General features: G+C 39.2%; 2 protein-coding genes across 3 annotated transcripts in view; both read left to right on the top strand.

The window, feature by feature from the left end:
* LOC131775963 (DNA polymerase subunit gamma-1-like) overlaps positions 1 to 20,572 on the top strand; it is a 23,708-nt gene extending 3,136 nt beyond the window's left edge. Inside the window, exons 4-21 of one of the 2 annotated variants that reach the window (XM_059092087.2) lie at positions 680 to 942; positions 1,413 to 1,724; positions 2,380 to 2,643; positions 3,379 to 3,763; positions 4,283 to 4,443; positions 4,683 to 4,736; positions 4,819 to 4,936; positions 5,483 to 5,618; positions 6,402 to 6,508; positions 7,497 to 7,636; positions 8,201 to 8,329; positions 8,622 to 8,669; positions 9,478 to 9,592; positions 10,019 to 10,153; positions 10,640 to 10,756; positions 11,624 to 11,741; positions 17,080 to 17,243; positions 20,435 to 20,572. In XM_059092087.2, the coding sequence (XP_058948070.2) occupies positions 680 to 942; positions 1,413 to 1,724; positions 2,380 to 2,643; positions 3,379 to 3,763; positions 4,283 to 4,443; positions 4,683 to 4,736; positions 4,819 to 4,936; positions 5,483 to 5,618; positions 6,402 to 6,508; positions 7,497 to 7,636; positions 8,201 to 8,329; positions 8,622 to 8,669; positions 9,478 to 9,592; positions 10,019 to 10,153; positions 10,640 to 10,756; positions 11,624 to 11,741; positions 17,080 to 17,201 (2,724 nt within the window). In that variant the 3' untranslated portion in view covers positions 17,202 to 17,243; positions 20,435 to 20,572. The remainder of the gene's footprint in view (positions 1 to 679; positions 943 to 1,412; positions 1,725 to 2,379; positions 2,644 to 3,378; positions 3,764 to 4,282; positions 4,444 to 4,682; positions 4,737 to 4,818; positions 4,937 to 5,482; positions 5,619 to 6,401; positions 6,509 to 7,496; positions 7,637 to 8,200; positions 8,330 to 8,621; positions 8,670 to 9,477; positions 9,593 to 10,018; positions 10,154 to 10,639; positions 10,757 to 11,623; positions 11,742 to 17,079; positions 17,244 to 20,434) is intronic. The other variant, XM_059092088.2, reaches the window with a different exon arrangement.
* Positions 20,520 to 25,079, top strand: LOC131775964 (ras-like protein rasD). Its single transcript, XM_059092089.2, has 4 exons — positions 20,520 to 20,655; positions 22,279 to 22,335; positions 23,288 to 23,361; positions 23,663 to 25,079. The coding sequence occupies exons 1-4, from the start codon at positions 20,598 to 20,600 to the stop codon at positions 24,188 to 24,190; spliced, it is 717 nt and encodes a 238-aa protein (XP_058948072.2). The 5' UTR covers positions 20,520 to 20,597; the 3' UTR covers positions 24,191 to 25,079.

The raw sequence follows: 25,079 nt of genomic DNA, 5'->3' as shown, positions 1-25,079 counted from the left end.
TGTTTCCTTGTAAATCACCTTTTTCATAATCTAGAGAAATGAACCTCTGCAATCTGTTGGACAACCAATTAGCTGAACATATACAATGACCCTTTTCTCTAACAAAACAAAGATCATAATCAAAAGTTTCTGGTTCCTTAATCAGGTGTTTCTGATCTCTTAGTGTAATGCAGCAACAAGTATTTCAAACCTGGGATGTTTTTTTCTGTACAGTGATGATTGTAGATAGAGGGCAAGTGGATTGAAGGGTTTTTTGGACATTGTTCATAGAGTGGATGAGGCAGCCATTGCTTTGTCATGAAATTTGCCATAAATTGTTGAGCACTATATTAGTTAACAAATTGGCAGGCCATGTGAAATCAAAGAAATCTGGACAGTTTTTGAAAGAAATTTGAAAATTTTTGCCATGTACCTAATAAAAATAGGTCTTGGAGTTTGAAAATCTGCAAGCAATGCTTGTCACACAGTTAATGTTTATTAAATTACAACTTGTACCTTAGATCCCTTTGGTGTTTGTTGTGAACACTTTTGCATTTCTAAAGCTGTTTCCAACCATGCACCAGATTTCTAGATCATTCTGTAGATGACAAGCTTGGAATATGAATACTGCATACCTCAAATGCTAATTCAAATCTCTTTGCCCAACATGCAATCACTTTTCAATTCAATTTCTCGACAGGATCTAGTAACATACTGTGCACAGGATACTACAGCAACTCAAGAGGTATTTGCTGCTCTATGGCCAAAGTTCTTGGACAGATTCCCACATCCAGTATCTTTTGCTGGGATGCTAGAGATGGGATCAGCTTATCTTCCTGTTGATCGTTCTTGGGAAAACTATATCCGAGATGCTGATGACACTTATGAAGATCTGGAGAAGGAAATGAAGTGTTCTTTGATGAAACTAGCTGATGAAACATGTAACTACCTTCATGGCAAAAGGTTTGCAAGATTCTTAGCCTTGATTTATTTTTTTAAAAAATTATGTCAACATTTTAATTATTTTCTTCCCTCGAAACTTTTCAAAACTTATCCAAAGGTTTTCTGGAGAGGCTTAAAAAAAATGTTTAAACTGACTCAGCCATCAAAGCTTTAACAGATGGATGACTAAGAACCAAGCTTGTGGCCTGTGTGAGCTTTAGAACTCAGTTTCTCCTTACAATATCAATACAATATCAAGCAGACAAGTGAGAAGAATTAAGAAAAGTCTCAATGAGGGGATTGTTGTTTAATCCAATGCCAAATGTTTTGCACTAACATCATAAGAATTGTATGACTACCAGTAAGGATAACTGCAAACAAGATCTTTGGAGCAACAGGGTTAAATAAATTATTCTTGTAAGGGCTGTGTAAACGGAGAACAGAGTGTGGAGAATAAGCACATTAAATGATAACTCATTTGTGTTTTTAAGGTATGAACAGGACCCCTGGCTGTGGGAGCTGGATTGGTCTGTCCAAGACATAAGAACAAAAAAACCTAAACCTCCAAAGAAGACAAAGAAAACTGAAAGTTGTAACAAGGGTATAAATGAAGATTTGCCATCAACCCTATTTGGTTCAACTGGCAAAGATGTCACTTCAGATGTTCTTGAAGATGAGATGATTGATGACAATAATATTGAGGTGGTAGAGGGTTTGAAAAACTCGTCTGACATCTTGGCAAGAATCCCACCAGCAGCAGATGTTATGTGGAAAAGACGGCAGAAGTTACCTGGTTATCCTAAGTAAGTGGGGCTTTTAACACTTGGTTTAGGAGTACTATCTCTGACCTTATAAACCTCATGAACCTTGATTCAGTGGGAGTAGTAATTCTTTTTTGGCAAAATTTTGTCATGGCTGGTAAAAAAAGTCATTTTATTCATCTTATTTTTTTTACTTACCCCTTGGACTTTGCTGAAAAGGAAGGACTTTCTGTAATCTAGCGATCAGAACTCTGCATTGAACTCCATTCACTTAAGTCTTTGACTGAAGGTTTTGCCTTTTTCTTTTTTCAAGCGGTAATGATGACAATAATGATGATGATGATAACAAAATTAATGCTAATGCTAAAAATGCTAAAAATGACAATGATTATGTTTGAAAGCTTTGTTTTTTTTTAAGACTATAATCTACACACTTTGAGTAATGCAACTCTCATTCTTGATGGGCAGGAGGCCTTGATGTTGGGAAAAACCTGCTCAAACTTATACCAAACACATATATGGTATTTTTATCATTTTAGCCGTGCAGGCTTGTGGAGAATCAAAGAACTAATTTCCAGTCAATTGTATACATACTCTCAGCATATTTGCAGACAGAAGGAAAATGTCACAGCAGAGAGTAACTCTTAGCAAAAAGGCTAGGTCGCAAATGAGTAATGTTGTGGCACTCTGTCTCCAGTTGGTACAGATCTCTTTGCATGGGACCATCAGACAAAGGTGAGTGGAGGGAGGGGCCTGTGTCCATCAGCCCACAATGTCAGGTAGCACCCACCCTCTTGCGTATGACATGGGATGGCTTTCCTCTGCTCTACAATCGCAAACATGGCTGGGGATATCTTGTACCTGGAAGGACTGACAATCTGACCTCCAGCCCTATGACATTGCCAAGCAATGAGGAGGACTCAGTGGATACACAGAAACCAGAATTAGTATTCCCAACAAGGTGGGTGTGGTAAATAGGGAAATAGGAAATTAATGCCCTGTGAGAGGGTTGTCCAATACACCCAAACCGCTGCGAATTGTCAAACCGGAAGTCGATTCGCGGCTAAGTGGTGTTGTGATACCGGAGATCTGAAAAACCATCTGTTATGACATGGAAACGCATACTGGAAGTCAATTTGCAAGAGACTCAGTTATAATTTATAATATTCTGACGATAGACTTCCGGTCGTTTCATGCTTTGAGAACGTGGAAGGTTCATGTTGTCCTGTTCTCGTACCATGCCACGCATTTTCACTCATTACTCACGTGCGCGCCCCTCGACTTCCGGTATGTAAACGCGCGATTCGACTTCCGGTATACCATGGTAATTTCACATATTGTTTACGCCTCTCGACTTCTGGCATCTTAACGCACGATTCGACATCCGGTGTGACGATTCCTCAACGACCGTAGACGAGTCGCAACGGTTTGGGTGTATTGGACATGTATGAACGATAATACTTTACAGTGCAAATCTCAGTATGTGTGACATAAAATAAAGTGCGCCTCTTGAAGAATATACTTTCATGGGTTATTTCTTGGAGACAAGGTACAAATTAGTGAAAAAGTAGCTTTTTCAGGCAGCAACATCAAACAAAGCATTTTAGGTTTTACTCACAGACAAAATTTTTAATAATTAATAAAACTGTTTCATTTCAGATTCCGTTGTAATAAACTTTTTTAATGTACCTTTTAGGGCATTTGACAATCTCTGGAAGAAACACAGCATGAATGCAACTCCCAATGAAGCCAATGAGTCAGATTCAAAGTTTGATGATGATGAACTGAATGTGTACAGTATCAGTGAAGATCAGCTCTGGGATAGATCAGAACTGGAAGAAATGAGAGCACCAAAAACTTTGGCAACCAAGAAATCAGCTTCTAATACAGGGGACCTCAACGAGACCATAGACGGTGGTTTAGAGACAGCCCCAGCAAAAAAGTTACCTCAAGCTAGGAGCACAACAGCATCAGCAGGAGCAGGAACAGGAGCAGATAGCAGACCAGATTTCTATCATGGCGTGGGACCTTACAATGACGTCAATCTCCCAGGAGTATGGTTTTTCCGCATACCACACAAGGTACTGGTTGTCACTGGCCTCTCATACTTAAGTCTGCAGAACAGGCATATTACGAGTCTCTTCTGCTCTCTACTTATGCTCCCTACACTCGTCCCCCTCCTCCCACCCCCTCCCCCCTGAGCATGACGTGAACATTTTTTTGAAGTCCTCTGGGTCAGTGCTGGTCTTGTCATCGTAATATTTATATACGTTTTCGTGGCTAAGTTTCTGAGTTGATTTGAGTCTCACGTACCTACTGTTGTGAAAAACAACTCCAGGAACGTTCCCAGTTTCTGTTCAGTAACAGGCCTGTAGGATGAAGTGTTTTCCCTATATCTCCCCACAACTGATGTTAATTCTCCCCACCAGCTGCTTCAAATGCGCTTGTGAATAAATTACGAGAATTTGTTTTTAAATCAAGATAACGATTTCTACCTGATACTGTTTGAGTATTCTCGTTACCTATCTGCTGAATGAGATATGGATGTTATAGGGAGAAGTTACATGTTAATCACTTCTATGAGTTTTTGTTTCCTTCAGAATGGTGAGAATTATCGCTGTGGTAACCCGCTAGCCAAAGACTATATTAGCAAGATGGAGGATGGTACACTGGTGTCTTCCTCAGGAGATCACAGTGCTCACAAGACGCTCGTCATTAACAAGATGATTTCCTCTTGGAGAAATGCACAAAAAAGAGTCAGGTGCGGATAGTTATTTAGAGGTTGACAAATAATTGAAAAGTGGATAGATTTTGAGCAATAATGCGAGGTTTAATGGAAAATTTTAGGCGTAAATGAAAGCCTTTAGAACAGGCGTTATTTTTTTCTTTTCTTTCCTTGCATGTTTGGCATTTTTCAGGCGAGCGGAAGCGAAAGCAAAACTCACGCTGTCTTCATTACTGATGACAAGATTTTCTCGCTTCTTTTTTTTCGCTCTGTAGATCACAGTTGGCTGTTTGGTTTGATAGATCGGACTTACCCCCGGAAATTACAAGGTAAAAAGTCAATATATTGACAGTTTCCCCCATCTTTTAAGTCCTGTATAAAATGTCGTGAATTTGTTTCAACGGATTGCAGATCTAAAAAGTACAGTGCTGATGAGATGTACGGTGCCATCTTGCCTCGAGTCATCACAGCTGGGACAGTGACAAGGAGAGCCGTGGAACCAACTTGGATGACGGCCACGAATCCTAGGGTAAAAACAGTGTTGCTGCATTTGTATTAGAGCGCTTTTCAATTAAACAAACACCAAAATAAGCAAAAAGGCCAACGGGTCAAAAGCATATGTCGAAAGATCACGAGGAGCCAATCAGTGAAGAATCAAGCAAAACTACGCGAACTGTTGAAAATGGGGCAAAGCACTTGCAACTCAGTCGCGATTTTGTGGTAGTTTTATGTATTAGGGAGGCGGTGAGGCTGAGAGGTAAGGGTGCTGGATTTGTAATCAGGTGGTCCCGAGTTAAGTCCTCCATCCAGCTACTCACTGGATTTGTTCTCGGTTTTCCCAAGTTCAACTCCACAGCTGCGCTGTGTAGCCAACTAGTCTGCCTCCTGTCAGTTAAGATTTTCAAGCACTTTTAATTACGTTTATTTGAAATGTTTGTTTCACTCTCCTTCATATTACAAAGCGCTTAGAGGCTTGCAATAAGCGCTATATAAATTGTAAATTTAAATTTAATTTTTTTTTTGGTAGTGGAGCTGCAAGTATCTTGAATATTGTTTGCGGCTTTGTCTCTTCTAGGAGGATCGTGTCGGTTCTGAACTGAAGGCTATGGTACGGGCTCCTCCAGGCTACTGTTTAGTAGGGGCTGATGTAGACAGTCAGGAGCTCTGGATTGCTGCCATTTTAGGGGATGCGCATTTTGCTGGCATTCATGGTTAGTTTTTGCAGTTACAGGCAACAAAGTAACCTGGTTTTTGATGCCCGTTCCTCCAGAGGCTCGGAAAAGTGGGTAGCCGTACGCAGGTTACTCATTTTTTTGGTCTACGTTACTTCAGAGTATCGTTACTTAAAAAAGGAACACTTGGGCATTAAGTGACACCTTTCTAAGAAAGCAGTTTTATTCTGTGGCAGCCATTTATAACACGAGATGTGTGTTACCTATGGAACCGAGGTTTTTGGGGGTCTAGGATGGCTGGGATGTTTGTAAACTTAAGAAAAAACCTGGCCTCGTCACAGCCTGCTATATAATTGATTTAAAATGGCTGCCACAAACGAATTGCATTGATGGTAAAAATGTATGTTCGATTTTTATGGCTTCAATTGCATCAGTGCACGGTGTACGACTCCGAAATGAATAAAGAGTGGGCACTTAAAACCCATTAATTTCCATGAGTGACCAACACAGACTTTCTCCTTACAATATCAATGCAATAACAAGCAGAAAAGTGATGAGGATAAGGTAAAATATCAACTAGGGGATTATTTGTTGATCCAACACCAAATTCTCCGAGTAAACATCGTAAGAATTATATGGCTGACATAAAGGAGAATTACTTATGTGATCTGGAAGTGGAAGGGTTAAGAGAGAGAGAGAGTTGGGGATGAAGCAAATAAATATTGTTACACATAAACTTAGCTTGTATCCAGCAGACATTTGCGGGAGTTCTGTTTGTGTCCGGCTAATACAACTTTGTCTTTCACTATGCTTATCACGCAGGCAGCACGGCGTTTGGGTGGATGACCCTTCAGGGTAAGAAATCAGAAGGTACTGACCTCCATAGTAAGACCGCAGAGACTATTGGGATAAGTCGGGACCATGCTAAGGTAAGAATGCAGTCATGTTTAACATGACCTCAAATAGTGACTAGCATCTAATATTTCCTCACGATATCATCCCGACATCACAAATTAAAGTGAGAGGACTGAATAAATTATCACCAACTAAAGGAGCTCTTTGTTGTTAAACAAATTCTCCTTGTCAGCACCTTAGGTAATGTATGGAGAACAGTATGGAGAATATACATACTGATGTTGGGGTGTAAATGAATTAATCCGTCCATCCATCCATCCATTCAACGATTCACAGAATTTATCAATGGTACATCTACGCCCCCTGTCTCGAGGTCGAATTGCAATTTAAAATGATGATAATTGCGATGGGGGGTAAACTGAGAATCCTCCCAGCAGAGACGAGAACAAGCAACAAATCTTATTCCAGTCTAACACCACTAGGTTTGGGAATCGAACCCGCGTCACATCGGTGAGAGGCGAGTGTTGCCGCAGTGTGACATTTTTATCCTCTAAAGTGGCGATGTAAACGATCGGTTAGTTAAGTAGCCGGTCTGGAAGGGATTTAGATGTTAGCATTTATTTCGTCGGCGACTTTCCTTACTTTTCCAATAGATGCTTAGTTATCTGATTAAGAATTATTTTAAAAAAATATAAATTTGATGAATAGCTTTAAAATTGATTGATCATACTCCCTTTGCTTCGCGCGTTCGATGTGTTCCACACCAAACTTGAACAATCGCTCGACGAAGAGCTAACGTTGGAAACGTCAACTTTACAAAATCTTTACGGTTGAAAATTTTCATTATCAACTCAGTCGATAAAAGTAATTTATCTTGTAATACCCCCAATGATACAGCACCACAGATTATTTAGAAACTTGCCCCCTTTATTCATATGGCCTTTCCGTACGCATGGTTTGAATTCATGGACTGTGTTGTTTCAACAGCCAACCCGCTTTTTGCAGAAGAAGGATTGTCTGGTGATTTGAATTTGATTGATATATTTTCTTCTTTTGATCTAGGTCTTTAACTATGGTCGTATTTATGGAGCAGGACAGAAATACGCAGAGAAGCTGCTTCTACAGTTCAACCATCGTCTGACGGAGAGTGAAGCAAAGCAAAAAGCTGAGACGCTGTTTTCTAACACTAAGGGAGTAGCTAAGTAAGAAAGCACGATATAGTTTCTAGGATGAGGGTATCATGACTGCTTGGTCAGGTGATGGCCTAAGACTGAATTTTCGTTCAGTATTCACAAGGGTCGGTGGTTAAGATAGCATTTATCGCTGATCCGGTGGAAAAATTTAAACTTGGGGGATCAATGTCAGTATCCTAACATCTGCGCACCTACCCATCCCCTCACCCAACAACAGTCATCTGATAACAAGTTAGAGTTAATGTTGGGTTAGGGGAGGGGTTGGTATGCAGTTGCTCGGATACTGACGTTGATCCATCTTGGGTTTGATTTCTTGCGAGTAAAAGCATCTACAAGAGCATCGTCTTTTAGAGATTAAAATAGGAAAAAAAATAGAAAATTCTAAAACAAAATTCTCTGCTATTTAATTTTTCATGGTTGACGTTAAAGAAGAGTAACGACTTTTATCTTGGTAATCAAAGTGTATTGCCTTTCTGTCTGTAAATACCGTTCAATGATAAAGACTTTGGTTCAGTTATCACTATTTTCAGACTGATTTTTGTAATTCGACTGTGACTTCTTTGTATTCTGTAGGTTTCTTCTCACGGATTTCGGGAAAGATATGGCGCAAAGATTTGGCTTCGGCGAGGACGTTGATGAAAATGGTTGCGTTGTGGCCAAAGTTTATTATCAGCTGCTCAGGAAAACTGCACGAAGGCGACGGTGAGATATTTAACATGCCTTGAATTAGTTTTTAACCTCTAACCCCTGAGAATGACTGGCATCTAATCTCTCCTTACAATATCACCCATGAATCACACATTAAGGTCATGAGAATAAAGGAAATGATCACCAACTAAAGAAGCCCTTGATTGTTTAACAGAGTCTCCTTGTCAGTACCAAAGGAAGCGTATAGAGAACAGTATGGAGAATATGCATACTGATGTTAGGGTGTAAAGAGTTAACTGTTGTGTATTGTGGACGTCGAATGAAGTAGGGTTTGTTTCACTTTTAGTACAACTGGAAATAGCATTGACGATGGCCGAAGATGGTGTGGAGGAAGGTATGCTATTATCATTAAGAATCAAGTGGATGAATGCTTCTATGACGATCTTTTATGAACACATTTTTTCAAGAACCCGTCTTTGTCGATTCTTCAACTTTTCTTGCTTGTGTTCCAAGGGGAAGACAACAAGGGAAACACTTACTTTGACAGAAAGCTGGATTGCCGTTGTCCTTTCAGAAGTTATAGTAATCTATCGAGGGTTTCACTAAAATCCGAATACTGGCGTTCTACCTCTGACCTCTTACAGCCGTCTCGTGTGTGGGTTTCGCCCTAAGGCCTTTTTCGGTCGGGCAGAGCCGCTAACAACACCATCGGCAGCTGCTTATAGTAAAAGTTATTGAAATCCTCTGATTTTATGACTTGGCGCTTTATAACTGAGTAGATTAGGACCAAAACCAAGCTTAATTAGGGTAAATTGATCAGGTAATTATATCCGACACACTTGGTGGTATTTGTATCCTGTTGTATAAAAGATACGCAGTAGCCTGGCATTGGGTTCATGCGCGTAGGAAAATGAGACAAGAGTAACAAAACTTCTAGTTGCAGAAACCGAGATAAGCCTATGCAGGGTCAGCCTTTCGGTTTGTGTTCAAAGGTTGATTTCGTATCCTTTAAGCTGCAAAATGTTTGCTTCATACAGCGGCCAAAAAGTTATTTGATAGGGATTCTGGTGTGTCCAGTATCTGTTAGGAGTGATTAGCATTAGTGCTGAACGTTCTTATGACTTGAAGTGCGATCATGAACCCAATTACCAACTTATCATAGTATTGCTCGTTTACAGCCCACGTTGTTTCGTTGTTTGTAGCGAGTCCGAGATGTTTAATATGCTGGAAAGCATTGCGCAATCGGTGGAGCCCAGGACTCCTGTGCTGGACTGCAGGATCAGCAAATCGCTGGAGCCTTCTGCTGTTGGCACAGAGGTACAATATTGTAACAAGGAGAAACACCCTCATTCACTTAACGCAGGGATCAGCGCCGACGCACCGAGAAATTTTTTTTCCTCCACAAATAGATGCAGCGCTTCGATGAGGGTGACGATTATAAAGTTTACAACTTAACGACACAAGGCTATGGGCGTTCAACTTCACTTTTTTCCATAACATTGTAGTTTAGAATGCAAGCTATGAGACGGAAACATAGGTGGTTCTTTCATGTTTTCATTCTTGGCAGGCAAAAAATAAACAAACACAGACAAAAAATTTACGAACGGGCGGACGGAGGTACAGACAGACAGACTACGGAAGGACAAATTGCAGATATGAGTCCTTTTAATCCTTTATAGTCAACTATTTTGAAGAGATCTCTATGTCATTTTATACAGTTGTTTCTCTGCTTGCCTTTATTAGTTCATGACTAGTCGTGTTAACTGGGTTGTTCAAAGTTCAGCCGTAGACTATCTACACCTTATGCTAGTTTGCATGAAGTGGCTCTTCACAAAGTACAATATTGATGGGAGATTTTGTATCAGCATACATGACGAGGTAGGCGAATTATTTTGGCATCTTTTCAACTTACGATTCAGCGTGTTTTAACGTGCGTTTCAAAACCGTACGTGTGAACCACAATCTTGAAAAAGAAAATTTTTGTTAAGATTTAGAGGTTGCTGTTTCCCCTTCCAAGTTAAATTACTCCCTTCCGACTCATTATATATTAAATTATAATTTAAAGACTGAAATCGCAACTATAATGGTAGTTTGGACATCAAGTCCTAATTTGCTCAGGCTTTCAGGATTTTACTTCAACGTTGCTCACTGGGATATAGTTGAGAGTGAGTAGATATTTGTTTTGAACTTCAACGCCTATCACGGCCCGTCCTTTTATTTTCGGTATAAAAGAGAAGTTGTGTTCAAAACAGAAAGACACTTATCGTTTCCCTCGTTCTACTGCAGTCAGTTGAAAATCAGTTTTCAATCCTGATTCTGTGTCTGTTTTTGTCACGTGATAATATCGTGGTCAAATCTCAACAGGTTCGTTATCTGGTGTCAAGCAAAGACAAGTACCGCGCAGCCCTGGCACTACAAATCACAAATCTACTGACCAGAGCGATGTTCGCTCATAAACTGGGAATGAACGACTTACCACAGGTATCCCATACACAAAGATTGTATCTTAAGAAAGCTTACTAGTGTTCTTTTGCCTGTTTTTGTTTTGTTTTGTTTTGTTTGTGTTTACTGTTTTATCAAACGATACTATCAGTAAATTGGAAAAAAAAAACGTAGTATAATAGATGACATCGGGGAACTAATCTTCACGGCACAACATTTAAATGTATCTGCTCCTGTGAAAGACAACAATGATATCTTCATTTTGCGAAGTTAAGGTATCATATCTTGGAAACTGGAAATAAATACCAGTATTTCATCAATATCTTTGTAACCAGATAGGGCTATTGCGTTGATTTGTGGGCATGAAAAACGGGATCTACTTAGGCATAAGTCTATTTCACGGAACAACTGCGTTTAAAGTCACTACAGGAAAAGAGGTCTGAAACAAATTTAAGCCTCGATAAAAATTGACCACGAGCCCCTCAGACACTACTTGAGCGCTGCTGCCTACTGAGGTACGAAGCTTTATGTTGGGAGGTGTTGGGGCGAATTATAGTATTTCTGGTATTACTGGCATCACTGGCATCACTGCTGTTTCTTGCATCAGACTTGCGTCCCAGCTTCTCTCGCAAGGGCTTTAGGGGTTTTGAAATCTTATGACGTCTTTGTGTGGAATGTCGAGAATGATCTCGAACTTAAAATTATATTTCTCACACGTGCTGGAATGAAAGTTAAAGTTGCTATCAAAGCCCTCACCCCTCCCTCCAGTCCTTGAAGTTGACGTTAATGCTTCCATAGATGACGTATTTCCTTCCCCGGGCAGGTTTTAGTTTTATTATCCTTTTTTAGTGAGGTTTTCATGCAATAAACCTTGATAACGTGTACGTGTCTATGCGTCTTTTACAGTCTGTGGCGTTCTTCAGTGCTGTTGATATTGACACTGTGCTGCGAAAGGAAGTTTCCCTTGACTGCAAAACTCCATCCAACCCGCTTGGACTTCATAAGGGGCAAGGAATACCGCCAGGTTTGTGACGAAAATTCTAAAATTTCTTAAATACCTACTAAAAAAGCCTTTTTCAGGCAACGTACTGAAATAAGGTTTTATTATTTGTCTAGTCTCTTAAAGACCCTTTATTAGGAAACCACAGAAAATATTTTTCTCCAAAAACCATGAAATGTTTTTGTCCCAGTTCCCTTCGCGCAGTTTTCTGATACAGACTCCTGGTTCCGGTTGTACAAAGTTCCATTATGAAAAGTTTTGCGCAATATAAAAATTTTCACCGCAACGATTGAAGGCAGTTAACTGGCTGAGTATGGGTTGTCTGCTAGTGAAGAGCGAAAGGGAACTTAATAGTCCGGCTTAAAGAGCGACGTGTACGCCAATTAAACAATGTCTTGCAAAATTTGATTCTTTAAATTTGTATTTATGAATATATAGACAAATTTTAACCAAAGTACGATGAGGAAAAAGTCAACTTCCGGATAAGTTAACACAATTTTTAAACTGATGTTGCTCTGTTCGTTATAATCTATCGTTAAACGTCCCTCAAACTACTTTCAAGCGTTCTTAATTGCGAACAAGACGTGCGAAGAGAACATTTGCCAGCAAATATTTGGAATTATCTAAATGCCATGTCTGCTGCCGAAGAAAAGTGCTGATACACTTTTGTTTCATTTTATAATGAAAATACTAATACAAACTCAGCAGGACTTCTAGTTTCTTTTGTTAAACTTATTTGCTTAGAATATGAATTTTCATAGTGATTATTGTGCTATCTGATTAACTAAAAGGGAAATAAATATGGGATTGAATTGATCACATACATACATAGTTTATTTAGTGACGCAGGTCCGTAGTGGCAACTTTTACAGCTGATGTGGAACTACCTAGGAAATACTAAAATCTACTATTTTAAAACTTACAGAGCATTAACAATACTATTTACAATAACATGAAGAAACCTATTTACAATAAAGGAAAATAACCAACTAATTATAGATCGATTCAAAATTTTAAGGGGTGTAAATATTTACATTTGATAATACAAAAAATTAATGTCCTTATTAAGAATTGTTGAGGTCCGTTTGTTAAAAGTGATTTTGCCGAGGCAAGTTTTGTTACGGTTCAGTGCTGCTTTCAAAGCATCTTGCTTTTCTAAGTTCCTTGTCGTTCTGTCCAGTGAATTCCATACCACAGTCCCTCTGTATGAGAAGCTATTTCTTCCAAACTCTGTTTTCTTCCGTTTTCTTTTCTTTCTTCACTTAGCAGAACAGTTGCGTTCGTTAGAAAGTTAAAACGACCTTTAGGGTGACAACGATCTGAAAACATACACAAATGTATTACTATTACGTTAGAGGTGCACCCCACAGGGACCCCCCAAGGAGAATTGATGTCACTGGCACCCAGTCCTTCCTGCCGTGAGTCATGCGCTGACGTGCTCCAGGTCACACTTAAACTAAACATGATATGGATATATTATCAGTGTTTATCCAGGCCTCGCACCAGTCACGCTCAATAAGGTAGAAAGGATCTGATTTGGATGTGGTCGACTTGCATTAGCACTCTTGGTCGAAGTAATGCGTCGAAAAATTCAATGTCAGCTACAAATGCTATCGCTTGTTGTGAGGTTTTTACCAACGTACTTATTCCGTCTCGCAATAGCAAAATAATGATCTCTTTTGGCGCGAAACATGAGTCCCGCTTAGGCGGGTCACCTCACCTATCATGTAAACGTGATCAAGATAAAATAAGAGATTATATGAACAGGCGGGTAACCTCACCTACTTGGGGTCCCCACCTCCATGTAAACAGGTCTTAAGATATTAAGCTGATATTTTGGGAAAATTTCAGATTCGTGTCACTCCTGACTTTCCGTGTAAATCAGCTACTTAACATTGCAGTTCAGGTATTTTTTAGTTCTCGAAAGGTGGAAGTGGTAAAATTACACTTACACGCGATTATAGAATCAAAGGATTCATTTAAGGAAGCCTTAGCCGCGTTTCGAACGTTTTCATCAAAAAGGAAAAATCCGAGGTGTACGCCTAGGAACTACAGCTTGTTTATCATCTGATTTATTCAGCAGATTACAAAAAATAGCATGGATCAATAATCCTTTATGGATGCATACCATAATAAGAATTGAACTTCATCAACAATCGTTATTGCTAATCCAGAAATGACTCAATTTATTACTAGTCAGTACTAACTGGAGGTTTGTCTCTAGCAGCACTGGCGATAAACTTCATTAACAGCGTGATGTGCCTACGATAGTGAGCAGTTTAGCATTGTTTGTGCTTAGAATAACTTGAAACTGCACAGCGCTGCTGTAACAATAAACATTATGTTGATGGAAGCCGAGAAGGCGTTGTTGCACAGATCACTGGAACAGCAGGATACTGAACATTTCTTGACTTTGGATTCTTCCGTCTTGCCTGCGTTGTCACACTTAGCCTTGGTCTGCTCGCATTCGGCTTTAGACACGCATGCTTTCTGTTCAGACTTCCTGCCATCTTCGTCTTCTACAGAAGTTTTTAAACAAAAGTCCGAGACCGCACCAGGAATATTGCTGCAGTTCATTTTCTTTTGGTCTCTTTCGCATTGTTCAAGGCTGTAAGATTCATCGGTTGAGGTACACACGTAGCATTGCAGCGAATGAGCTGCAGTTAAAAATGATCGCTATACATTAGACTTACCAAGAAAAATCTGACTGTTCGCGAGCACTCAATCAATATATACTAGCTTGTTAAGTTGACATAACTTGACATGATAACCCAATATCTGCAGCGGACATTGCAGTTATCACGTCAAGTCTGCCTAGTTTCCAAGCCCTGAGCTAAAGGATTAAGCCGTAAAAAAATAAAAATAAATGATGAACAAAAGAAGATGTCATTTGGGATACCTTGTGGCCTGAAATCTTGACGGTTTTTAATCGTCCTCGATCCAAAAAAATAAGGTCTCGCAGAAAAAGAGAAGCAGATTCATTAAAAAGGAATTACTAGGCAAATGAAAAGCTTCGCGTGCAAATACATGTTCGTCGCATTTGCAAATAATTCATTTACAAATGATGAATTGTGTACCTTCCATTTAAGTAGCTCGAAAATTGGGAGAATTTGAAAAAAATAGAAAAAATCATAAACACAAGCTCCCACCAGTAATTTCATGGCCTCCTAAGTCATCTCAAACCGCAAAATTGTTTTCTCGCAAATCACGAAAAAAGAAAAAAAAACGGACAAATAAATCTACCACATAATTTTCCAGTTGAAAGATTTTTAATGATATTCGATTTATTTCAAAAGAAAAAAGCCTGAAAGTTATGCCTCATTAGCTACGTAAAAGATAGACAACTGCAGAGCGAGGATATCGTGAATTGGTAGGATTTAGTTAATGGTGGGGCCGAGAATGAAGATGAATTGCAAATACTGAAATTGTTGTCACCAACATGATAAGTTTATCACCTGGTATTCAACCCCGATGTTTCGTATGTTACAACTGGGTGCATCTAAAGAAGAGTCTATTACACGAAACCTTGAACTGATTAACTTACCCGCACAGAAGAATGCACAAAATACAGCAATGCTTTTGGCGAGATTCTTCATAGTCGAAATTCAGTTTAAGGTTGTTTTTAAGTAGAAAGAGATCTTGTGACGTAGTTCAACAGCTTTCACAGTGGGAACTGAATCACTTCTAAAAGGCAGCAGTTCTTTTTAACGGCTTAAGATAAGCTAACCAATCCGCATCCACGCGCAGCTTATGCGAGAAGCCACAAACAGGCCGCAAAGTTAAAAAATATTCAAAACTAAGCGATTTATGAAGTGTCTTAAGTGCTTTGTTCTACATCTAGAGGACGAACATAGCAAACAAGCAAAATGATCACTTTTAACAGCACATTTTAATTCTTTAAACACTGCAGAGTAGATGTACTTTTGAAGAAACGTGCTTTTGGAGTCCTCCTTTAAAAGTTTTTCGATTGCTTCTTTCGATGTACAAGAGAAGCGCTTTTCTTCAGCCTCAGGCCTCTCTATTGTGTTTTCATGGGCTAGCGGGGTTTGGCGTCAAATTGTCTGATATTTTCGATTAGCTCAGAGAAGGGAACTTAAAAAATATCACACCATCGGCCTCAGCCGCGTTCTGATCATGTGCAAAACCTGAAGATTGATCGCGTTCAATAAATGTATCGTTCGGCGTATATTTTGATTTAAGCAGGGCCACGTGTTTACTAATCAGCCAATCACATAGTCTTTAGAGGAAGGGAAACCGCGGGTAAAGAACAGTTAAAGGGAGAACGTCACGGTTGGGCATGCGCAATGAAACACATCAATTCTGAGAATTTTGTGAATCGATTGCCATCTTGGATTCGAAATTCATTTAATGATACGGCTTTGAAAGTATCAAAATCAGTGGATTAAATAACCCAATTTATTGAGCGACCAAGTTTCTTCACGCTATATGAATTAACGAACCTCTATTTACGTCTAATTTTGGGTTATGTACGCTGACGTTGAAGAGATTCTATACAGTTAAATTTCACTTATCTTACACAGCTGTTTTGGAGCAGGTTAATATCTAGGAGGCGCTCTTCACAAGGTTTTTATTTTTGCTCTTAACAAAGGTACGCAGCGATAATTTTATCTTACACAACTGTTTTGGAGCACGTTAATATCTAGGAAGCGCTCTTTACAAGGTTTTTTTTCGCTTTCAATAAAGGCACGCAGCGATAATTTTATCTTACACAGCTGTTTTGGAGTAGGTTAATATCTGGGAAGTGCTCTTTACGAGGTTTTTATTTTTCCTTTTAAAAAAGGCAAGCAGCGATAATTTTATCTTATACAGCTGTTTAGGAGTACGTTAATATCAATGAAGTACTCTTTACTAATTTATTTTTCGCTTTTAACAGGGGCTTGTTGGATATTTGAATTTCCGATATCCATACTCGCCTTCGCCGCCTCTAGGGCATTGACGGTAATATCCAAGGATAACACTCATGAACAAAGCTCTAAACGTATTCTCGCTCAGCAAATTATTGAAGATCTGGGAGGACAAAAACACGCTATATGTTCTGATTTAATATTGTGGTTTTGAAAAGAATTATCCACGGATGGCAAAGATAGAGAATGATAGAACTCGGCAACTCGTCCTAAAGACGAAATTTTGAAAACGTTTGCCAACTTTTTCAAAATATTCGACATACCACAGCGCATGCGTCACCTTGACACTGTTCCTTTAAAAAATGAAAGTTTTAAGAGAAGGGAAAATGGTAACTGAGGAAAAGCTACAAAGGAAGCATAATCCAAAAAGTGTATGGACTCTTGATTTTCTCGATGTTAAATTATTTATTATTAGAATTATTTTATTCCCCTCACAGGAGAAGCGTTGGACATCTATGACATCCTGAAGCTCACTGATAACGGCATCCTTGAAGAAAGTAAAGAAACAAAGAAGGGCAAAAACCCTCAGAAAGAATCAATTTTACAATCCTCAAACTAAAGAGATTTATGTAATCAAGGGAAACTTTTTGATGATCTAAGGGTAAGTTCTTATTATTAGTTGATCACTATAGTTAGCAAGTTAACTTGTTACTTGCACATGTTCTCTTCTGGTTCCTCTGTTTCTTCTTTGTTCTTTCGTTCCTCCCTTCCTTGTGACGTTCCTTCGTTCCTCTGTCCTTCATGGTGTTCCTTCATTCCTCTGTTCCTTCATGACGTTCCTTCGTTCCTCCGTTCCTTCATGGCTTTCCTTCGTTCCTCTGTTCCTTCATGGTGTTCCTTCATTCCTCCGTTCCTTCATTCCTCCGTTCCTTCATGACTTTCCTTCGTTCCTCCATTCCTTCATGACGTTCCTTCGTTCCTCCATTCCTTCATGACGTTCCTTCGTTCCTTCGTTACTTACTTCTTTCTTTCCTTCATTCTTTCGCTCTTGCAATTGGGAAAAACTGGAACGGATCCTCTTATAATAAAAATCAAAGGGTTCCACTGGAATGCTGAATAGTTTCGTTCTCAGTTGCCCTCAAATTCAACTCCATGGCTGCGTTTGTATTAAACAATAATCTGTCCACCTCTCTCGCGAATGTATGGTTCAGAGTTTTATCGTGCTATGAACTTGTAAGACGATAGAAAACGTTAGTATGGCTTGTTTAACATATTTTGCTTTTGACTGAGATAGCAAACACTGCTTACTTAAGAATCGTGTATAGTCCCTGGCTGGTACAATTTCCGGAATTTAGATTGTTCACGGGACGTGAGCCCTCTCTATTAAGACCGTGACGATTGATTTACGTTTTGGTGTTGAAACTATTAGATCCTGGAGATCCATCTTTGATGGGAGTTTTCTTCCTAGACTTTTCCTGGGCTGGCTGAGAATCCACCAATAAGATGTGAAAATAAAACCAATCATGTCACGCTTTCTGTTCCTGCGCGTCTTTGCCTTTGCTTTACTCAGATTGGCTCTTTTTGATAAATACCTTCACTTTAATTCGACTAAGTGATTATTTTGGATGTGTTATAGAGACGATCAATCGAACGGCGTTCTAATTTGCCTCAAAGTTGATCTATCACGAGGGGTGTAAATTTCATTTCTGTGAATTACCCTCTAAACGTGCTTGGACCCAATTAGAAATGGAACTTAATTCCTTTTCTTTTTTTTTCTTTTTTTTTTTTTTTTTTTCAATCGCCACGATATGCAATGAATTCACTATCCATCAAGTGTTAGATGAATATTGTGAATGCCAATATGTGCTCAAATCAGCTGAGGAACTAGTTTTTTTCCCAACTGATTAGCCTCCTAAGTCGTGCGCCGATACAAGTATTAATGGAAATAATTGATTAATTTAAGTTTAGTTATTTTTTGTAGTTGCCTCTATTTTCAATGACCTCATCACCTAACAGCAGTTAATTGATAATTTTGTATGCCAATCTGTGGTGAAATCAGATGTTAAACTCAATTTCCTTCTGGTGACTTGCCCACGAAAACGTGCCTGGATCCAAGAAGTATTGTAACTTATTACTAGATAAAAATTGCCTCTATCTCCAATGACTCATCATCTATCAACGTGCTGTCAATTGACTATTTAATTTGTTAATATGTGTTGAAATCAACTTTTAAACTCGATTGCTATCTGGTGATTTCCATGTACGAAAACATGCTTGAATCTAAGTTGCTATGGAACTTAATTACTTTCATTTTTGTTATTGCAGTTGCCAATATTTCCAATTACTTTATAATCTACCAACAGTTAATTGGCTATTGTACGTGCCAATCTGTGCTGAAATCAGCTAATAAACTCAATTTCTCTTGGGTGGTATGCCGTCGAAAACGTGCTTGGATTCAAATAGTAATAGAGTTTGTAACTTTAATTTTTGTTTTTTTTTTAATTGCCTATATCTCCAATGACTTAATTATCTATCAATTGTAAGTTGACAACTGTAGATGCCAATCTGTGCTGAAATCAGCTGGTAAACTTAATATTCTCTGGTAATGCCCCTGATACGTGTTTGGATCCAAGTTGTTTTGGAACGTGATAACTTTCATTTTTGTTCCATTTTTGTAACTGTCTTTATTTCCAATCACTTCATAATCTGTCAACAGTTAATTGACTATTTTAAATGTCAATATGTGCTTAAATCAGCTGGTAAACTTAATTTTCTCAAGTAATTTGCCCTCGAAACGCGCTTGGATCCAAGTTGTTATGGAACTTAATCACCTTAATTTCGTCCTTTTTTGTAATCGCCTTTATTTCCAATAACTTCATCATCCCTCAACAGTTATTGAAATATTTAACGTCCTAATGTGTGCGGAGGTCAGCTGGGAAACTCATTTGAAAGAACCACTTTTTGAGAGCAACCGTTTGCTAAAATATCGGCTCTGGCAGATTTTGTTACAAGCCAAATATGTGTATATAGGTATACCAGTATTTTTCTGAGCTTTTTCAAAAGAAGTCCTTAGAAAAACTGTCCTTAGGAAAGGGTTTAATTTATGTTAGACGAAGACAGATGTACTTAAATTCATGTCTTATAAAAATGGCAAGCGCTTTAAAGCTTGAGAAAAGAGAAGCTAGCAAAACATGCCGGCCGCCGGTGTTTGAGGAGAACACTGTACAAGTTTGGCTCTTTACTCTATTAGAGCACCTCGTTGTTATCTCTCAATCGAAAAAGGAACAGAGGGAACCGCTTTGAGTCTGACCAAGCGGCCAATGTCGGACGAACTGGCGGATAATTAAAATGTGCATGTCTTCTTTCGACAGTACCCCTAATACCTTCCGCGAATTAATTGCATTCTTGCAATTTCCATCCCGTCATTACGACCCCAAACTTTTGTTTCATGTTATTATAGTGGTCTGTAGATTGGATTACAACGTTTCTTTTTTTTTTCCCATCCGTAGAGATGTTGGTATTTTTCAGATAGTCATGCTGGATGTAGGAAAGGGGTGGGAATCCGTATTCGGAAACTGCAAATCCCAAAATAATTCTAACCAGTAACAGATGATCGTATAGCTTTAAAGTACTTGATAAACTGACATGTAACTCGATAAATCCGTCATCTTCATTGTTCAGGGAATTTCGCTATCTTATTTATCATGTTTATCTCTCTCCATAAACCGCTTTTGATGTTAAAAGTTCGTTTGCCTTCTTGTGATTACTGTGGTGTGTCCTATATATTTGACGTGATACGTGCAGCAAGGGAAAAGTATAGAAAGTGCTAACCCGCGTCACCTCTTTCAACAGCAGTTCCACGAAAAGAGCTTCATTAGAAAAAGTCACGAGAAGAGGTTATTGTTTATTGAATTACACTATTTGCCTGTCGAGCGGAACTCCTGAGCTGAACGAAGTACACCGCTTTCAAGCTCTGCGTCTCGTAATATTTCACTACAAAACACTGTTGCACACCATGACCGAGAGAGTTTATAAAATTGCTGTTCTTGGGAACGAAGGAGTCGGTAAAACAGGTCAGTGAGAAAGTTTTGTTTAAGTTAATTTTTAGAAGGTTCACGAAGAATTAGTTTTTCTGTTCTGTTCTGTTTTGGTAAGAGAGATCTTGGTTGCAATAGTCGAGCTGCTGTTCAGCAACTAGTGTTTGCTAGCCTGGTGAATCAAGTGTTTGGTTCTCCCTTATTAAACGTCATATCGAAAGAGTGGCTAGTCACGTTTTCGATGTTCAAAGCCAAACCATTCTCGTTAACTTGGACAGTTTTCGGTGATTAATCGCGTAACAGTGCTCGCCCTTCTTTGAACATGCGATTGTTGACCTCAGATAAGTGTGGAACACTCTTTGAAAGCTTTTTGTCTTCCTTCAACAAATCTTGATGTGCCAACCTTTTGGTGACACATTTGGCTCGACGCTGATACAGCTTCTTCCCATCATCAATCGATCGACAAGGACCAACAGTTGTTGGCAAGATCACGGACAGATATCGCGGAAAATCAGATGAAATTTGAATCAGTCATGCTTACAAGTTCATAACAGAGTTGAGTCTGATTCTCTGAAGTATACTATTTTTCTTTTCTGTCTCACAATTTCAGCGGTTTTGGAATAATTACTGGTCTCTCGTCGCTACTGTGGTAATTTTTCTCCTTCTTTCATGAGCACTGATTGGCAAGTGCGTTCGTGGACTGATCGAATCGTACAGACGTTACCAGTATCGTTTAGAATTAATTGTTGCAAAGTTTCGGCCTCTTGAATGGCCGCTTGTTCAGAATTGTTGTACCTGTCTTTAGTTCCTATCTGAAAACAATTTAAATCGATACTATGAGAAGTATACTTGTGTGGTTTAGATTGAATGTGGACATAAGAAAACCCACAGACACTATGAAACAGGATAAATGAGACACACCTATAGGCGGAGTTCGTTGTTGGGAATTTCGAAATGGAACTTTTCTTTTTATAGAGATAAACGTGAGGAAAATCGCAGATTGGCTCCGTATGGTAGCATTTTGTACTCCTCCTCGGAGAGCGCCTTAAATAGTTGAACCGATATTTTTTAAATTTACTTTCGTCTTGGTTTTCGGCGTACGGGCTTTCGTAAACCTGTTCTGCCCGACTTTAGTATTTATTCTCGCTAGTTGCACTTAATGATCAAACAAAACTGATGAATTTTCCGGAAGGTCAGGGACGACGAAGGCATTTTGAAAATCTTTCAACCGACATCATAAATATCTTGTTTCATAATCAACACGACAATGATGATTATATCCTTCAATTTACAGTTAAAACTCTGCAAGGCATTATGAAAGCTTCCTATTAATCGGAAGGCGGAGTAGTCAGTATTTGAAGTGGTCGAACAAGCATGGGTTTCCTTGGGGTCGCTGTTATTTTGAAAAGCGTTTTGGTTAGCCAGCCAAGGAGGTCACATTACTGTATTACTAATAGCACTATGACGGCTGTTGGGAATAAATTCTTTCCATATTATGTTACTAATCAACCTGCCGCCAGGCGTGTTATAATCTGGAGGAAATTTCGAATTTTCTCGTTTAAACATGGTTTGCTGAAGTACACATCAGAACTGCTCAGAGAACACTCCTAGACTATCTGAGGACATCAATGACAAAGTTTTTTTTTTCTGTTCTTGCAGCACTGTTGGTACGTTTCCTGTGTCATCGATTTATTGGGGAATATGATCCTACAATTGGTAAGAGGAACGAGTAACGAAATTTCCTTAAGGAGGCACTGTAGTTTTTGTTAGGAACGAAAAGAAGTGGGGAGGGGGGGGGCGTAGGAGTTTTTAGGGAATCTCATGGTTCATGGGGAACGGAGAGGGGATCAGTTGTCAACAAAAGAGTATGGAGGGAGAACTATAGAACATTGACTGTCAATTAACTGCCAGTGAGGGAAGATCATTAGAATACTACAGAGTCTTATGGGGGAATAAGTTTTAAAACTTTATCGTGACACAACCAAAATCGTCCGTCCCCCACCCCCACGTGAGAAATAAAGACCTGCCCCGCTACTGTGTTCTGATGGAAGCTTGTGACGTGAGTTAGGATATGCCCTAGGATATGCCCTATGATATGCCCTCGGAAAAAGGTTTTCTGAGAAGAACTTGATGAACTTGGCATAAAACAAAAAGTAACCCGCACCTAGAACCCTTCTCTGACGTTCTTGCCGCTCTTTCTTTCACCGGGACTTTAAGCAATCAGGACGGCAACGCCGAGGAAACGTCGATTAAAAGATAAAATAATATTTTTCTTCCTTGTTGCCGTTGCCTCCGTGGTTTGTTTAACCTTTCTGAGGGAGGTTGTCACACCCTTAACCCTTAACACCCTTACATCAGTATGCATATTCTCCATAAAGTTCTCTAGACATTTCCTAAGGTGATGACAAGGAGAATTTGTTGAAAGATCAAGAGCTTCTTTAGTTGGTGATCATTTCCTGTATTCTCATGACCTTAATGTTTGATTCAGGGGAGATATGATTGGAGAATTAGATGCTAGTCGCTCTTTGGTGAACTCGTAGAGGGAAAAAAAAAACAGTGCAGCCACGGGGTTCACACGATGTTATGGTGTGTGAATTTTGAGATGCGTGATTTTATGGAAGGTAAATTATTTAGTTTGTGGTGGTAATTAACTTTCTTTTTTTTTCAGAGGATTGTTATCAGCGTAAAATAACAGTGGATGGTGAGGAAGTCACCATTGATGTGCTAGACACAGCTTACAGGGTAAGTAATCAATTCTGCCCAACCTGTTCCAAAGCTTTTTCTTTTATTCTTTTAACAAACTGTACACTGAATAATGGCATAAGAAAAAGCCTTGCCAAATTTACTCAAATTGAGGGCTCCCTTCCCCGTATTCATCCCGTTAATTTTATGAAAATGAACGACCTTTCTCAGTTCGTGTTTGCCAAAGACTATAAGTACTTCCTTCAATTCTCGTTTTTCAATTTACAGTTAGAATTGTTTTACTTTTTATATCATTCGTGCACTTAAGTTTTCAATGTATCCTCCATTTTGGCTTTTCTAGAACACGCCATCGAAGCTTGTGGAGAATTTTCTCCACGTGGGAGATGGTTTCATCATTGTCTACTCCATGACAGACAGGAAGAGTTACATCACAATCCCGCGGTACAAAGAAATGATTGAAGAATCACGTGACTGTACTATTCAGGGCCCAGCTTCGATAGTACTCATCGGGAACAAAACTGACCTGGAAGAACATCGCACAGTCGCGAAGCGGGAAGGACAGACATTGGCCAAAAGATACGGGTGGTTATTCGGCGAAGCTTCAGCTGCAGAATATGATGGCGTGGATGTCTGTTTTTACGATGTAATCCGTGAAATGCGAGCGCGCAGGTGTAAGATGAATCCTTGTGCGCTTCTCCTGCATCTGAACGATCTACGTCAGTCCAGTTGCAGTCATACGGACAGTCAAACAGACGAAAGTGCGTCGGAAAGCAAGAAAAAACGTTTTGTCAAAAAGAAATTGAGCGATTCTAGTCGTCAATACAAAAGGAAATTGTTTGGTTCGTGGCATCATGTGCATTCAAAGTGAAAGAGAACTTAAGTTTGGTTAGATACTTGTAAAGGAAATCCAAGGCTCTCTGATTCGTAATAAACAATTGGAGAGTTTGAAAGTGAAGAATAAAAACACACCTAAAGTACCAAGGTAGCGTAAAGGCGAGTCGGTTAGCTACTTTCTTGATGAACACTCTCTTCAACTGAATTTAATTTGACTGCTTTATGTTCACTTTTCTCCGTGCTTACTAGAGGAATAAATTAAGTCCTGACGTAAATGAGAATCTTCTTATCAATTTTATCACTTGAATTGGCCATTTCTGAATTACCTTTGGCCTCTTCTTCAAAGCGAGTCCTGGTGATCATCCTTCTTTACGATTGTAAGTTTTTCATTCACATGCAAATTAAATCATTTACATACAATTGGTTGAGCGCTAGGCCTTGTTTTTAAAAAGAGGACAAAAGTATTTCGGAAATGGCCTATTAGCGCGAGTGGTTGTTCTGCCTAATGGAAAAATATTCATCTTTGCAAATCTCGCTTTTAGACGAAAATAACATGTTGAGATGAAATTCTGTTTCAACACAAACATACGTGAAATTAGTTCACATCGGCACCTGTGTTTTATTTTTTGACTCTAAACGGTGAAATTCGCTAATTTTCGGGAATGCCATTTGAACGGAGCGAGAGATCCTTTATCACGGTTCTCGGAGGAACTGAAAGAGTATTTCCTTTCAAAACTTCACAACCTTGTCATTACAGAATCGCGCCCATTGAAAAACGTCGCACGGGAAAATGCAAATAAGCTAGAAAAGAGAAAGAGAGCATGCGTAACTTCACGCAGGCCTGTCAATCCGACTGTCAATCATGTAATCCCCGTGTACGCAGTGTTCGAAAGTATTGTTTCTTGTGCAGACAACCGAAACGT

The sequence above is a fragment of the Pocillopora verrucosa genome, chromosome 4, assembly GCF_036669915.1.
Source record: "Pocillopora verrucosa isolate sample1 chromosome 4, ASM3666991v2, whole genome shotgun sequence".
NCBI classification, from domain to species: domain Eukaryota; kingdom Metazoa; phylum Cnidaria; class Anthozoa; order Scleractinia; family Pocilloporidae; genus Pocillopora; species Pocillopora verrucosa.
Note: the sequence above shows the minus strand (reverse complement) of the source record. Positions and strands in the feature narration are given on the sequence as shown.

Excerpts from the sequence above, each read along its gene's own strand:
- LOC131775964 (XM_059092089.2), top strand. The coding sequence starts at position 20,598 with ATGACCGAGAGAGTTTATAAAATTGCTGTTCTTGGGAACGAAGGAGTC. Across the intron at positions 22,336-23,287 it reads GGAATATGATCCTACAATTG|AGGATTGTTATCAGCGTAAA; the intron begins GTAAGAGGAACG and ends TTTTTTTTTCAG. Across the intron at positions 23,362-23,662 it reads TGCTAGACACAGCTTACAGG|AACACGCCATCGAAGCTTGT; the intron begins GTAAGTAATCAA and ends TGGCTTTTCTAG.